The 16,102-nt window shown below is 41.4% G+C and overlaps 2 protein-coding genes across 5 annotated transcripts in view; one reads left to right on the top strand and one right to left on the bottom strand.

Annotated features, from left to right (window-relative positions):
• Nucleotides 1-8,761, top strand: part of ugp2b (UDP-glucose pyrophosphorylase 2b) — a 50,381-nt gene extending 41,620 nt beyond the window's left edge. For all 3 annotated transcript variants that reach the window (XM_041183037.1, XM_041183038.1, XM_041183036.1), the window contains 3 exons: nucleotides 1,408-1,650; nucleotides 6,578-6,682; nucleotides 8,260-8,761. In XM_041183037.1, the coding sequence (XP_041038971.1) occupies nucleotides 1,408-1,650; nucleotides 6,578-6,682; nucleotides 8,260-8,367 (456 nt within the window). In that variant the 3' untranslated portion in view covers nucleotides 8,368-8,761. The remainder of the gene's footprint in view (nucleotides 1-1,407; nucleotides 1,651-6,577; nucleotides 6,683-8,259) is intronic.
• Nucleotides 8,762-14,356: 5,595 nt separating this feature from the next.
• Nucleotides 14,357-16,102, bottom strand: part of vps54 (VPS54 subunit of GARP complex) — a 144,192-nt gene continuing 142,446 nt past the window's right edge. For both annotated transcript variants that reach the window (XM_041177147.1, XM_041177136.1), the window contains exon 23: nucleotides 14,357-15,672. In XM_041177147.1, coding sequence (XP_041033081.1) covers nucleotides 15,567-15,672 — 106 coding nt within the window. In that variant the 3' untranslated portion in view covers nucleotides 14,357-15,566. The remainder of the gene's footprint in view (nucleotides 15,673-16,102) is intronic.

Raw genomic sequence — 16,102 nt, 5'->3', positions numbered from 1 at the left:
ATTGCCTCTGCATCCGTCTGTCTGCTCCTCCAAAACTCCCTCCACTGCCACTGTCTGTCTGTCTGCTCCTCCAAAACTCCCTCCACTGCTTCTGTCTGTCTGCCCCTCCAAAACTCCCTCCACTGCCACTTTCTGTCTGTCCGCTCCTCCAAAACCCCCTCCACTGCTTCAGTCTGTCTGCCCCTCCAAAACTCCCTCCACTGCCTCTGTGTCTGTCTGCCTGCTCCTCCAAAACTCCCTCCACTGCCTCTGTGTCTGTCTGCTCCTCCAAAACTCCCTCCACTGCCTCTGTGTCTGTCTGCCTGCTCCTCCAAAACCCCCTCCATTGCCTCTGTCTGTCTGCCCCTCCAAAACTCCCTCCACTGCCTCTGTCTGTCTGTCTGCTCCTCCAAAACCCCCTCCACTGCCTCTGTCTGTCTGCCTGCTCCTCCAAAACTCCCTCCACTGCCTCTGTCTGTCTGCCTGCTCCTCCAAAACCCCCTCCACTGCCTCAGTCTGTCTGCCTGCTCCTCCAAAACCCCCTCCACTGCCTCTGTCTGTCTGCTCTTCCAAAACCCCCTCACTGCCTCTGTCTGTCTGCTCTTCCAAAACCCCCTCACTGCCTCTGTCTGCTCCGCCAAGATCCCTTCCACTGCCTCTGTCTACCTGCTCCTCTGACTATACTGTCCTCTTTGACCACTGACTCTGAACCAATTGTTATAATCTCACCGCCTTATTGGAACCTGAGCTAAGCTTCCAACACCATTATCCTCTCTATCACAAAGACTACCTCTAACCAGCTCTGTAACATCACCTGCCTTTACTGCTGCTTCAGTCTATCTGCTACTGAAACTGTTAGCCATGCTTTTGTTACATCCAGACTATTCTGATCCTTTCCTAGCCAACCTGCTATATTCCACCCACTATCAACCTGAGCTCACCCAAAGCTTTGGAGCCCATCATGCTCTTGATTAAGACCCACTCACCCATCAACCTGTGTTCACTGACCTCTGCTGTCTAAACCCAGCAATGCCTCACATTTAAAATTCACATCCTTGTACTCAAACCTCTCCCTGATCTCAACCCTCCCTATCTCTTTAACCTCCTCCAATTCTATAACCCTCGTTGATATCTGCACTGTTCCAACTTTGGCCTCTTGTGCTGTCCTCAAGCCTTTGTCTCACCATTGGTTGCTGTGACTGCAGACCTCTTGACCCTAAGCCCCAGAATTCTCCACATCTCTTTCTTGTGCCTTTAATACCTTCCTTAAACTTAACTCTTTGACCAAACTTTTAATCACCTATCTAAATAGCTCCTCCTTTGATTCAGTGTTAGATTTTGTCTAATTATGCTTTTGTGAAGTGGCTGTAGGAAATTACTTAATGTTGGAAGTGTTGTATGAATACAAATTGTTTTTCTTTCCAATAGATATTGGGTGATGGCCGAAATGTAATTCAACTTGAGACAGCCGTTGGTGCTGCCATTAAGTGTTTTGAAAATGCCCTGGGTATTAATGTGCCACGCAGCCGATTCTTGCCTGTCAAGACCACCTCTGACTTGATGTTAGTGATGTCCAACCTGTACAGCCTTCATGCAGGATCCCTGACAATGAGTGACAAAAGAGAATTCCGAACTGTGCCTTTGGTCAAGTTGGGCAGTTCCTTTACTAAGGTAATGAGTTCTGCAGATGCCAATTAATTACAATGAATCATCTGTTCGTTTAGTGCCATTTTAGCTGCTCTCTCCTGTTCAACTTTCGGCTCATATTACAAACTTTGCATGGTTAGAATCTGGATGCCTTGCAGATATTTATATGAATAAAGTGCCAGCTGTTACTTGTTCACTAAATTGGAAGCAGAAGTGAATGTCGAGAATTTTAAACAAGCACTTAGTATTTTTGTAAAAACTTCTTGGTATTTTAAATAACTTGTCCCTTCCTGTGAAATGATTCAGTGTTCAAAGTTTAGAAAAATGCTTTTCACTGTGCTTCATCAAATGGAGAACTCTTACTTGAGGATTATAATTTAATGTTTCTGAATACCAGGATTTGTTGTGACAAAGTCTTCATTTAAATAGCTTCGTAAATCAGCTGGTCTCAGCTGTGCTATTGGTGACATCACAGAAAATGCTAGAAATAGTCAGCAGGTCAGACAGCCTCTCTGTGGAAAGAGGAACTGAGTTAATGTTTCAGCTCTGTGACCTTTTTGATCCTACCTTTGCCAGACACCTGTGCACAATCTCCTTCCAACAGGGGCTACTGGTTTGTCATGAGTGGAAAATCCCAATTAATTGTATTTCCTAGCCACCTTCCCAAACACAGGCGACACTTGAATGAACCATAGTTTCCTCTCTACATCTTGGGCCAAGCCAGGCTGAGCCAGTTAAAGCCAAGGATTGAACTTAGGATTTTCCTTATAGGTGTGTCTCAGTACCACAATACACAGTGCAGTTAACCGCTGAGGTGCTGAAAAAGGAAAGAGAGGATAGAAATTGGCAGGTGGGTAAGAAGCATTGGATGCTAGTATAAAGCTGGACTGTGCTTTATGCAGACACTGGAGAAGCATGTTTATGCTCTTGCATTCCCTGGTTGCAGCAGTCTACAAAAAGGAAACCATATCTTGAAGGATTTTGTTTCACAAGCACTGTGAGTGTGCATAATGTTCTTTGACCTATATTCTAGTCATTTGATCTTGTTGCAATGAAGAAGCGTTGATAGGTGGAACAGTGACCGTTAAACTGAAGGTCAGTATAGAAACTATTAACACTGGCAAATTGACCTGGTTAGTGTCTAACAAGCTGCTGACAATAGACTGACTTTCAGAGGGTCATAAATCCCAAATCGTAGGGTTATCTCTGATGTGAGGACAATCCACATCACAAAACAGGGCTGTCAATAAACTGAAGTATGATAACCAAAGTGTGACAGCTGTTAAAGATTGTGATCAGATTCCTCTGTTAATATTAAACTATCACCTCGTAAATTATCAGTAGTCTCTTTTTTTATTCATTCACGGGATGTGGGCATTGCTGGGTTGGCCAGCATTTATTGCCCATCCCTAATTGCCTTTAAAAACATGGTGGTGAGGAAGTTCCAGGATTTTGACCCAGCAACAGTGAAGGAACGGTGATACATTTTCCAAGTCAGGATGGTGAGTGGCTTGGAGGGGAACCATGAATCTGCTGTCCCTGTCTTTCTAGATGGTAGAGGTTGCGGGTTTGGAAAGTGCTGTCGAAGGAGGCTTGTCGAGTTCCTGCAGTGCATCGTCTAGATGGTACACACTGCTGCTACTGTGTGTTGGTGGTGGAGGGAGTGAATGTTTGTGGAAAGGATGCCAATCAAGCAGTGTTGCTTTGTCCTGGATGGTGTCAGGCTTCTTGAGTGTTGTTGGAGCTGCACTCATCCAGGCAAGTGAAGAGTATTCCATCAAACTCCTGACTTGTGCCTTGTAGATGGTGGACAGGCTTTGGAGAGTCAGGAGGTGAGTTACTTGCAGCAGAATTCCCAGCCCCTGACTTGCTCTTGTAGCCACAGTATTTATATGGCTAGTCCAGCTCAGTTTCTGGTCAATGGTAACGCCCAGGATGTTGATGGTGGGGGATTCAGTGATGGGAATGCCATTGAATGTCAAGGAGCGATGTCAAGGATTCTCTATTGTTGGTGATGGTCATTGTCTGGCACTTGTGTGGCACAAATGTTACTTGCCACTTATCAGCCCAAGCCTAAATATTATTCGGGTCTTTCTGCATATGAACATGGACAGCTTCAGCATCTGAGGAGTGGTGAATGGTGTTGAACATTGTGCAATCATCAGCGAACACCCCCACTGACCTGATGGAAGGGAGGTCATTTATGAAGCAGATGAAGATGAGTCTTGCTGAAAAAAGACATTTGGCAAAGCTTTTCACCTTGCACTCATCAGGACAATTACAAGAATACCAATGTCTGTATGAGAAGACAGTGCTGATTGGTTGGCAAGTGGACACTGGTAGAGGCATTTCCATGGAGAATGCACCAGTTAACATTGACTGGCAGTTAACTGCCAAGGATTGTTTGAAATTTTAAACTAGGCAGCTTGACTCTGGCCAAAGCATTGCCCTGAGGAAAGAACCAACAAATGGCTATCACTTAATTTGTTTAGCTGAAACAGGTGCAATGTACGTGCTTGTTCTTTCTGTCTGCAAAGTTCAGGGCCCTGTGTATTAATATATGTAGCTTCCAGTCCACGCAATGCACCACATTGTGAGCCTGACTGACCATCTTAAATTGGTTGTCAGTGTAATTTTTAGCACACTAAGGATTATTTAGTAAATGTTGTCCAATCACACCTAATATTGGACACTGTTTTGAGTTTTGGAAGCACGGGCTGTTTGGGTACAGCCTGTAACCTGCCCGTTGTGACCAGTGGCTGGAACATGCTATTTGATATGATCCACAAGTCTTTGGGACGTACGGCCTACAAAATCAGCATCACACTGGCACTGAAATTCATATACCACGTTATTCATTTGGGTGATAGGCAGAATGTCTTTTTGGCTTGACAGCAGCATCCTGTTAGTGGAGAATAGCACTCATGTTGCTACTGTACAGTAACCAGCGTGAAACAGCTAGCTCCCTTCGAGGGTAATCTGAGGTAGACTGGGCACTTTTCAGGGCCGAAAGTGAAGGCCTTAGGCCCATTCATGAGTTTGTATGTGTGACATACAGTGTGAAATGATCTGATCAGGGTATCCATTATCCTCCAGGATGTCTTTGATGCCCCTATTTCAGCATCAAGCTTGCATGGTGAGCAAATGGCCTGGACCTTATTTATGTGGTTGCCAGTAAGGCCAATCTTATAGCGTGTGGGACTATAAGAATCTTAATACATATACTGACCAACGACCAAAACCCATCTTCGTTTGTGCTAGGCATAACTCCAACCAATGGAGAGTTTTCCCACTCATTCCCATTAACTCCAGTTTTGCTAGGGCTCCTTGATGCCACATTTGGTCAAATGCCACCTTGATAACAAGGGCAGTCATTCTCGCCTCACCTCTGGAGTTCAGCTCTTTTCTTTTGTCCATATTTGGACCAAGACTGTAGTGAGTTCTGGAGTTGTGACCTGCTGGAACCCAAACTGAGTGTCAGTGAGCAGGTTATTATTGACTAAGTGCCGCTTGATAGCACTGTTAGTAACACCTTCCATCACTTTACTGATGATCGAGAGTAGACTGGGGGGCAGTAATTGGCTAGGTTGGATTCGTCCTGCTTTTTGTGACAGGACATACCTGGGCAATTTTCCATGTTGCTGGGTCGATGCCAGTGTTGCAGCTGTACTGGAACAGCTTGGCTAGAGGAGCGGCAAGTTCTGGAGCACAAATCTTCAGTACTGTTGCTGGAAGATTGTCAGGGCCCATTGACTTTGCAAAATCCAGCACCTTCAGCCATTTCATGATACCATGTGGAGTGAATCAAATTGGCTGAGGACTGGCGTCGGTGATGCTGGGGACCTCCAGAGGAGGCCGAGATGGATCATCCATTCGGCAGTTCTGCCTGAAGATTGTTGCAAGTGCTTCAGCCTTGTCTTTTGCACTGATGTGCTGGACTCCTCCCATCATTGAGGATGGGGATATTTGTGGAGCCTCCTCCTCCAGTGTGTTGTTTAATTGTCCACCATCATTCATGACTGGATGTGGCAGAACTGCAGGGCTTAGATCTGATTTGATGGTTGTGGAATTGCTCAGCTCTGTCGAGCACTTGCTGCTTATGCTGTTTGGCATGCAGATAGTCCTGTGTTATAGCTTCATAGGGTTGGCACCTCATTTTTAAGTAAGCTTGGTGCTGCTCCAGGCACGCCCCCCCACCCCTCATTGAACCAGGTTGATCCCCCAGCTTTGGTAATGTTACAGTGGGGATATGCCGGGCCATAAGGTTACAGATTGTGTTTGAGTACAATTCTGCTGATGACCCACAGCGCCTCATAGATGCTCAGTTTTGAGTTGCTAGATTTGCTGGTACTCCTCTGGGAGGGACTGGCTATAGACCAGTTCTGAAGATGGATACCAGGTTCTCTTGCTGCGGTAATGCTGTGTTCCTTGTCTTGGGCTGACTTTATGGAGAGCTTTATAACCCTACAGTGTTCACTGCCATATACAAATTGTATGGAGTAGATCATAGGTGCTTTTGGCCACGATTGATTTGAAACAATGAAGAAACAAAATTGAGAGTTGGGAAGGACAGGATTGTTACTGAATCTTCACATTCAGTTGGATGGAAAATGGAAATTTTATCTGACTTAAAACTACAGATTGAGAACTGAGAGTAGTTCAAAAAAACTCCTAAAATGGTAGGAGCTGAGGAGTTCATCATGACCTGAAAATATCTTTTCACTTAAATTATTAGATTCAATTTTTAGTTTAAAAAGTGGAATTATCAGGTGTAGATTAGTTGAGTCCAAGGATAAAGTACTGTACAATATTTGTTTAAAGTATCAGGTATTGCAGCTCATTACAAGGTTGGGTCTTTCATTTGCTTGCTTGACAAAGTGCATTGATCGCAAATGGTAAAAGATGATACATGAAGGCAGTGCAAACAAAGGCTGTTGTTTGTTTTGACTAGGTACAAGATTACCTGAAGAGGTTGGAGAGTATACCAGATATACTGGAATTGGATCACCTTACTGTTTCAGGCGATGTTACTTTTGGGAAGCATGTTATTTTGAAGGTTAGTAAAGGCCTGTGTTGTGTTGGTACTTTTGTATTGTAAACGATGTGCTTAATTCTTTTAAATTGCTGTTTCAGAATTGCTTAATTTATGAAATCCTACATCATAACCCAAAGCAGTGGCTGCAATATTCACTTTTAAAGAAATTAAAAATAGGCAGTCTTTCAGTTGATTGGATAATGCTAAATCAATTTTCCTTACATTAGAAGACAAAGTAATTCAGCCTAAACACCAACTATAAATTGACATCATAGGAATTTCAGGCAGACAGACTACCATAGATATCAGTGTATAAGTCAACTTTTGAAGCCTTGAAAAATCCCTTCAAAAGTGGCGGTTGACTTATACACTGAGTATAAAAGTGAACCACTGGCGAGGGTAATCACCATTTTGAAATGTCAGCAGCATCTGCCACAGAGTGGGCATGTTTTAAACTCCCATGCATCTTTGCAACACAGCCTGTATTGCCTGTTTGATCCCTTGCACCCAATTGTAAGGTACCGGTAAGTAAAACATGCACTAGTTGGGTGAAAAATTGAGGCTGACTACTAATGTTGAGTATAGCATGTCGTGGCTGAAAAGTAAGGTCGACTTATACACTGAGTATATGCAAAAACACGATTCTTGAGGCCAGAAAACTGGGGTTGTACATGGGTCAACTTATATGTGGTGATTTACAGTATTCTTTAGAAGTTTCATGGGTTTCTGTAGGTATTCAAAGTGATTAGGTTTTTTTTTAAGTGATATTTGAGACTTTCAGGTAAATTGTTATACAGGTTAGAGATGCAAATACTTGCACATTGTCTAGACATAACAATGAACAAGTGACAATGGGTATGTTAGACAAACAGGTTTTGTTGGCATCCAGTCATAATCTTAAATATTCCATATTCAATAATGGTTTATGCTATGTTCCTTTGTGTCTTTCGATTTGATTTCATACAAATAATTTGCTCACTAATATGTAGCCATTTATTAGGCATTTCTAGAAGTGCCTTTTCACAATCTCAAAACATCCCACAGCATTTTGCAGCCAATGAAGTATTTTTTTGAAGTGTAGTCACTGTTGTAGTTTAGGAAATGCAGCAGCCAGTTTGCACACAGCAAGATCCCACAAACAATGATCAGATAATCTGTTTAGCTATGTTTGATGATATAATTACTGGGAAGAATTTCCTGCTGTTTGAATAGTGCAGTGGGATCTTTTATGTGCACCTGTGAGGTAAGATGGTTTATGTCTCATGGAAGAATAAGAAAGAATATAGAGTAGATAATTTCAAAAAATGAATAAAAATTACAATACAGATTATTAGATGTATAGTAACACAACTTATGATAATTTCCTGGGCACCATAGACTCAAATTCTGCTACATTGGTGCGCTAACCTTCCGTTGACAGTGAGATGCAAAAAAGAGACATTCAGCAGATTGTAAAATGTTTTCAGGGCATTTTCAGTAGCATCTTCTTTTCTATTAATTTCTAATTCTATTAATTTCAATTACAACCTCTAAAATACTTGGAGTCATTTGATCTGTATCTTGATATGCACCAACAATTAAACTTTTTTTGTGTTTAGGGAACGGTTATAATTATTGCAAATCATGGGGATAGAATTGACATACCTCCAGGTGCTGTACTGGAAAATAAGATTGTTTCGGGTAATCTGCGGATCCTGGACCACTAGAAGGAAGATTTGCGGTTCTAACTGGTTGAAAGTGCTTTATTTTATCATGTGATGGGTTGCACAGTAATGTGATTCATAAATAATTTTATGTGCTAACTTTGGGTGTGAGAAGACTTGCCTCTTCCAGGTAGCTGTTAAAATTGTTGCCAGCTTTTTGTGGAGATTTTAAAACCATGTCCTATAGAAAGTGAGTGTTTGCATTTATATACCCCAACGTTGAAATGTGGCTTTAACTTTGTTCTTTCAACAACACTATAAATTCAACCCTGTTCTTAAAAATAACTCAGCCTTGTGATAAATTGTTTCCAGCACTCAAATGGTTAAAGTTCTATGTTCAGAGCTAGTGCCTATTTTACACTGAACCTTTGAACTGTAATAAAGTGCAATGTGAAAATTGTTGGTGTTTTCTGTTCTGCTTGAGGTTTGCTAATTGTTTATTTTTAAGGGGTTTATAATTCTCTCCTTCAGTTGTCTGACATGTTAGTTATACCAGCCAGAGCATTGAAGCTATGTGCATATAGTTTACTAAGAGAGCTTATTCTCTCAGCACTTTCCCCTATGTCTTTATACAGCCAACACTGGCTTTCACCAGAGTTGAAGGGCAGGCACCTAGAGTTGTGTTACATATCTGTTCTGCCACTAATTTTATAATGGTTCAGTTTGGTGATATTGAGGATTTTTAAACTGTATGGTCTTGTTCTCTGGATTGACCTGCTATAGATCTCATGTTTCTCTCCACCACCCCCCCCCGCCGGTTTTTTTTTAAATAAATAAACCTTTTGAGTGCGGAGTTGTCAGGGCTCTTGCACGGAAGCCAGTCTTAAATTCTGCATTGCAACTCCTGTGCTAACTTTCCTGGTAAGCTACTTTGTGCAACTGAAATGAGAACTATCCTAAGTACCTTTCTCATTCAATACCAGGCTTCACATGATGTTAGCACTCTGAGTCACTGTTGGTTTAAGTAAACTAGAGATCGAGCACATTAATCTAGGCTGACACTCGAGTACAGTACGGAGACCGTATGGTTGAAGGTGCTGTCTTTCGATTGAGAAAGCAAAGCTTATCTGACTAAGATGGATGTCGTATGCTCTGAACTGACTTTAGAATTTGATTAGGGCTACAGTAGAGATAGTACAAGTGGTTTCTGCCTCTGTCACCTCCACATGGTTAGCTAGGGTTCCTAATTCTGATTCCTATCTAGTAATACCTGCAAGAACATGCTTAAGGATGTTGGGGAAGGAGAGAACTGGGTTTGGCTCTGATGTCCTCCCTGCTGTAGTCAGCTACCAGCCTTCACTGTCCAAGATCACAGGCAGCATCTGAGCTGTTCAACTATCCCAGATGATGTCACTGGCGATGAGATTCCAAACATTGTCTTCAACCTGCTGGAATGTCTCAGCTGAAGCTCCAAGACCACATGGGGGTCAGCAATATTGAAAAGCCCTTGGAAGTAGATGCTTGGGCAGGAAAATTCTTTATGTCCAACAGATACTAAGCTAAATTCTAAGATCTCTGTTTTGTGAGTTAGCTGTATGTTCACTGAGCTAGTGCATTCAAAAATTGAGATCAAATATGAAAGAGCCTTATCAATTCTCTCATCACAAATGGCTACTTAAACTGCTTATAAATTATTCTATAAATAGGAAGGCCAAAGGGGGACATTACTAGCATCATGCATGTTGCTGGACTAATCTGTAACTGAGCCGGTGAGAGAACCAACAACAGGGAAAAACCTCCTCAACCTCACCATCACCAATCTACCTGTTGCAAATGCATGTCTGTGACAGTATTGCTCAGAGTGACCAGTACACAGTTCTTGTGGAAGGGCATGCCAACAGCAGCAGTAAGCATATCCAAAAGAGGTGCCAACCTGGTGAAGGTACAAAACAGAACTACAAGCATGCTAAACGGAGCAAATTGATCTGACAAAAAGCAGGATAGATCCATTGGTCAGTTGCTGCCCCATCAGTCTACTGTCAATCATCAGCAAAGTGATGTAAAGTGTCATCTACAGTACTATCAAGCAGCACTTGCACAGCAATAACCTGATGCTCAATTTAGTTTCTGTCAGAGCCACTCCACTGTATTGTATTCCTCTTTACAGCTTTAGTCCAAACATGAGCTGAACTCTGAGGTGTGAGTACCTTGATATCAAGGTAGCATTTGACTGAGTCGGACATCAACGAGCCCTAGCAAAACTTTTTGGATGTGTATGTAGAAAAAGCTTGCATTTATATAGTGCTTTTTACAAGCATATACATCTCAAAACACTTTATAGCTAATTAAATACTTTTGAAGTGTAGGTACTGTTGTAGGAAATGTGGAAGCACAAAGAAAGATGGTTGTGGTTATTGGAAGCCAATCATTTCAGTACCAGGACATTGTTGAAGCAGTTGAAAGTACAAGTTGGCCCTAAAACTCTAACCCGAGGGATTTGTGCAGCAATGACCCCACCATCATAAGGTCAGAAGTGGGAATTTTTTGCTGACGATTGTACAGTATTCAACACTATTCACCACTCAAGACTGAACCGGTGCATGCCCACATGCAGCAAAAAGCTGGACAACATTCAGGCTTGGGCTGCTCAGTGACAAGTAACATTCAGGCCAGGCAATAACTGTCTCTAACAATAGAAAATATAACCATTTCCCCTGATGTTCAACAGCATTCCACCTCCTCCTTCAGGTACCATACCTTAAGAGAGCATTAGTGACCATGGACTTTCATTGGATTGATCCTTGATTATGCTGGTCAATGTATTGCAGTGGTATGTCTCAAAAACATTACATTGCTGAATCTCCCACAAGGGTAGTGAAAATGTGGAACTCTCTTCCCCAAAAGGCTGTTGATGCTGTGGGCCAATTGAAAATTTCAAAGTGAAATAAATAGATTTTTGTTGGTTAAGGGGATTAAAGGTTGAAGAATCAAGGTAGATGGAGTTAAGATGTAATCAACCAAGACCTGGACAATATCCAGGCTTGGGCTGACAATGGCTAGTAACATTCGCACCACACAAATGCCAGGCGATGACCATCTCCAACAAGGGAGAATCTAACCATCACCTTTTGATGTTCAATGGCATTACCTTCACTGAATTCCCCCACTATCAGCATTCTGGGGGGGTGGGGGTTACCATTGACCAGAACCTAAACTGGACTAGTCATTTAAATACTGTGGCTACAAGAGCAGGTCAGAGGCTAGGAATTCAGCAATAACTCATTTCCTGACTCCCCAAAGTCTGTCCACAATCTACAATGCACAAGTCAGAAGTGTGATGGAATACCTGCTACTTGCCTGGTGAGTGTGGCTCCAACAACACTTGAAGCTTGACACCATCCAGAACAAAGCAGCCAGTTTGATTGGTACCCTTTCCACAAACAGTCACTCCCTCCACCACCAACGCACAGTAGCAGCAGTGTGTACCATCTACAAAATGCACTGCAGGAGCTAATCAAGGCTCCATAGACAGCACTTTCTAAACCCATGACTGCTACCATCTAGAAGGATAAAGGCAGCAGACACATGGGAACATCACCGCCTGGAAGTTCCCCTCCAAGCCACTCACCATCCTGACTGGGAAATATATCGCCATTCCTTCACTGTCACTGGGTCAAAATCCTGGAACTCTCCCTAACAGCACTGTGGATGTACCTACACCACATGGACTGCACTGGTTCAAGGCGCCAGCTCACCACCACCTTCTCAAGGGCAATTAGGGATGTACAATAAATGCTGGCCTAGCCATAACAAACCCACATCCCATAAATGAATAAAAAAACCACGAGCTAATCAAATGTCAGAATAGGCTCGAGGGGCTGAACAGGAATTCTTACATTCCTTCTGGGCTCAAAATATTTGAACAGTGCAGTCATGCTAATGACAGTACTCTAATTAGTGCTCTTGGCTCCAGTCAGGTCTCTTGAGTGCTTCTCCAAGCCTGGGAGAGAGGAGGAGCAGAGTTAAAGTTCTGGGCAAACAACTGGTGTAATGCACTTAAACCTATATTACATCAGAGCAGGGAAGCAACCCCATAATCTTAAATTGATATTCCAATTCTAAGAGCAAAACTCAAGTGCTTTCATTTGTATATAGTGACAATGGTTTTGGAGTCATCATTTGTTTTAATTCCAGATTTTTATTGAATTCAAATTTCACCATTTAAAAATGGTGGAATTCGAACCTGGGGCCCCAGAGAATTACCCTGGGTCTTCTGGAATACTAGTCCAATGACAATGCCGCCACCACCTCCCCCATACATAGAAGCATTTGCAAAGTTAACTGCAAGGGAGTTTCAGTTGCAATTTTTTAGCATTATCCATGTGAAATACCAGTAAACACAAAACCGAAAGTGGTGTCAGGAAACTGGAATCAAAATATCGCCTAGAGACCAAAAAAAAATTGTAAATTCAGCAACACCCAGTGTTTACAATAAGCATGAGTTCAGAAACCAGTTTGTTCCCATTAGACTGAAAAGTACCAAAGGTTTAGGACAGAGGGTCTGAAATATTTGCATTGGTGGACCACTTAGGCAGGACAAAGACCCCATGGACTACCTACCAGTCTTACCCCGCCCGCTTTCACTTGCCACCGCAAAATTTATGGGAAAAATGATTCTGCTGCTGATGAGACACCAACAAGGTGATGATTTCTTCTCAGCTGGGGGCATTCAGTCTCATGTCTGTCTTCATGTTCAGCAAATTCCTCTGTTTTCAGCCCAAGTGTTGAAAACCTGATCTTGCGATTGTACGTTCTAATAGTAATGGAAATCTTGCTTATGTAACTACACTGTTGTTGCTTGTGTTAATGACAACTCGTACCATGCAGATGGGAGCCAGTCTGGTTGTGGGATGTCACAAAAGGGGATGAGAGTTTTGGTCTGTTCTCTCGTATAGCCTGCACCATTGTGTTTCGCACCATTGATTTGCATTTTGATCCAGCCTGTGGACTACCTAGGGAATCACTGGTTTAGGGAACATTCATGCAGCAATCAGGAGATGCCATTGAAATGTCTTTCACTTTAGCAATGCAAGGCTACTTCAGTTAAAGGTGAACTGCAACATAACGCAACATATTTAATCCTTTCTGGAAGCAGGTAGTGGTTATATTAGTCAGTTTTGATGCAACAATATTCAGTTATCTTGCACAAGCAGTGCTGATTAGTCCAATTTCTGTTTACAATCAAACATCTGTTTGCTGTGCCATAGTTCACCTCCTCTGACTATGTCAGCCCACATTGGTAGCTCTTGTTCTTAGCTAGCCCCTGTCCTCTTTGTGTCCCTTGATAACTTTGGAGCATGTCTTCTACACCAAACCCCTTCCAAAGTTTGGGGACCTCTATTATAACAAAGATATAAATGCACTGGTGCAGTGTACATTCACTAAGGTGCTATCATAAATGAGTGGTGAAGTGACTGGAGAATTTGGAGATTTTTGGACTAGAGGTGAGTTTAAGAGCTTAAGAGTGACCCGATAGAAATATTTAAGATTATGAAGAATAATGATAGTTACAAAATGGAATATTCTCTGCATAAACTGATTGAGCAGATTCACAAATAATTAAAGAGAGGATCTGATCATCATCTGAAAAAGAATATTAAGGGTAATGGAGAGAGATTATGTAGGAGAAATATAGTGCAGTCGTGATTTGCTTGATAGAATGCTACAGCACACAGCTCAGCAATGAGTCAACGATTCTTAGTAGTTGTTTAAATTCTACTAAATGACTGTCCTGGATGTCTAAATTATCAGTCTGTTTATAAACTTTTAATTGCAAAGTAACTCCCACTTGAGAACTGTGTGAGCATTTCCAGACTGGTAGTAAACCAAAGGTCAGTTAGCAGGTTTGAAGAGAAAGCAAACTTGGGTTCTGGCTATGTAAATGTTACTCAGGCAAATATAATTATCCAGTTTATCAAACTTGTTTATTCACAGTAGGAGCTAAAAATCACCTCATTACAAAACTACAAAAAAAAATCAAAACTTAAATCACTTCCAATTAACTTTTTTATTTTGAGTGCTCAATTTAAAAACACCAGGATTGGAGAGATACTACTATTAGATATCAATAAACCCTTCAGCAAGCTTGGATTTAAATTAATTGTCATAGCAGCACAAATGGGAGATGTGGTCAGTCTTCAGTGCCACCAATGTATTATTAGGCACTCAGTAAATAAGGACTTGACTCCTGACAGCACAACCTGTAGCTTTTTGTACTGTAAGAGAAATAAACTTAGGCACTTGAATGTTTTGTAGACATTCACTGCTCACTCTGATGGCACAAAACTCCCACACAAATGTTGGAAACTAACATCAATCTAACACAATTTTGTCAAGGTTTCAAACTGATTAAAAAAAACATATCTTAATCAAAGCATTACATAAAAAACCCAGTGAGGCATTTTAAACACAGAAGTGCTTCCCTTAAGCACATATTTCAGAACAGAAACTAGAATCTACCATATGGCAAAAGAAAAGTTCTTAACGTGCTCTAACAAGGGAAAAATATTTTTATTACAAATCTATCATTGCCGACTTCTGTTTTTTGTTACCAAAGGTGCACTGCAGATTTAACAGTTTAAAATAAACCCTGAACGCTTTGATTTTAAAGCCTGGGTTAACAGCAAGCTGTGGGTATCGGAAAATGTACATTTGATATGCAACCACCACACCAAAAGATTTTTAAAATCTATAGAAAGGTCTGTAAAAAAATAAAGCTCCTGGATTATTAGCAACCCCCCACACATGGATAAGAAACAGCCAATCCATTTTCATGAATTGTTAATGTTGCAAGAATTTACAACTGTTTAAAAGGTATTTTATAAACTGTACCATCATTAGCTATGCTTCTATTTTTTGAACATATAGTGTTATGATTGCACATGAGGTTTAACATACAAATAATAAGATGCAAAGCATCCTTTAGTGCTACACAGTCTGTCTTCCAGTAAAGCCAGAGGTCATGTACAGTCCTGGTTTTGGTCCACAGAAACTTGAGCCTAGTTTGAAAGGTTTTAAAAATGATGACCAATCAGCTGATCACTGCCCTCGGAAGGACATTTGCTGTAAATTACTCCCCGATTTGGTCTTTACAGATACTGTCTCAGTGAAGGACCATCATTAAGATATTTCATTTTCTGGGTAGTGAAGATCTAGAATCATCATGAAACACCTTGGCATGTAAAGCAGTCTTCTTCAGAATGTCACCTCTTTGGTTCCCAGATTTCTGTCAAATTTACATCCAAGTTCTCAAGGCCTTTTAATGCTTGTATGTTTCCAGTGTAAAAAGCGAGATCTGATGCAACAAGCCTGCAGATGAAATGGATTGTCTGATTATCTTTCACATATACATGGCATGACTATTGCAGCTAATACAACATTCAATAAATCTTAGGATGACTCTTCTCTCTTCCCCCAATATCTTTCTGTGGCCAATATTTATACACATAGGTCTACAGCAAAATAATTTATTTCAATGCTAATTATTAACACTCACATTCTTCCCCCTGCTAAATAGCTCCAATGTGCAAGCTCTAGAAATGAAGCTGGTTCTTTTGCCGCAAGGATTCTAACAGGCACGTTTTAAAAGTTTTAAGTATTAATTTTTTTTAATTATTTAAAAACTCATAACTGGTATCCCAATATAACCCCAATGTGACAAGTAAATGTTCTGTATAGTTTTTAAAATCTGGTTACTCACAGGTGCTGGTCTATTTGTGATAAACCCATTTACAGTTGT

Source organism: Carcharodon carcharias, chromosome 2, assembly GCF_017639515.1.
Source record: "Carcharodon carcharias isolate sCarCar2 chromosome 2, sCarCar2.pri, whole genome shotgun sequence".
Classification (NCBI taxonomy): domain Eukaryota; kingdom Metazoa; phylum Chordata; class Chondrichthyes; order Lamniformes; family Lamnidae; genus Carcharodon; species Carcharodon carcharias.
This window is presented reverse-complemented; position numbering and strand designations above follow the sequence as displayed.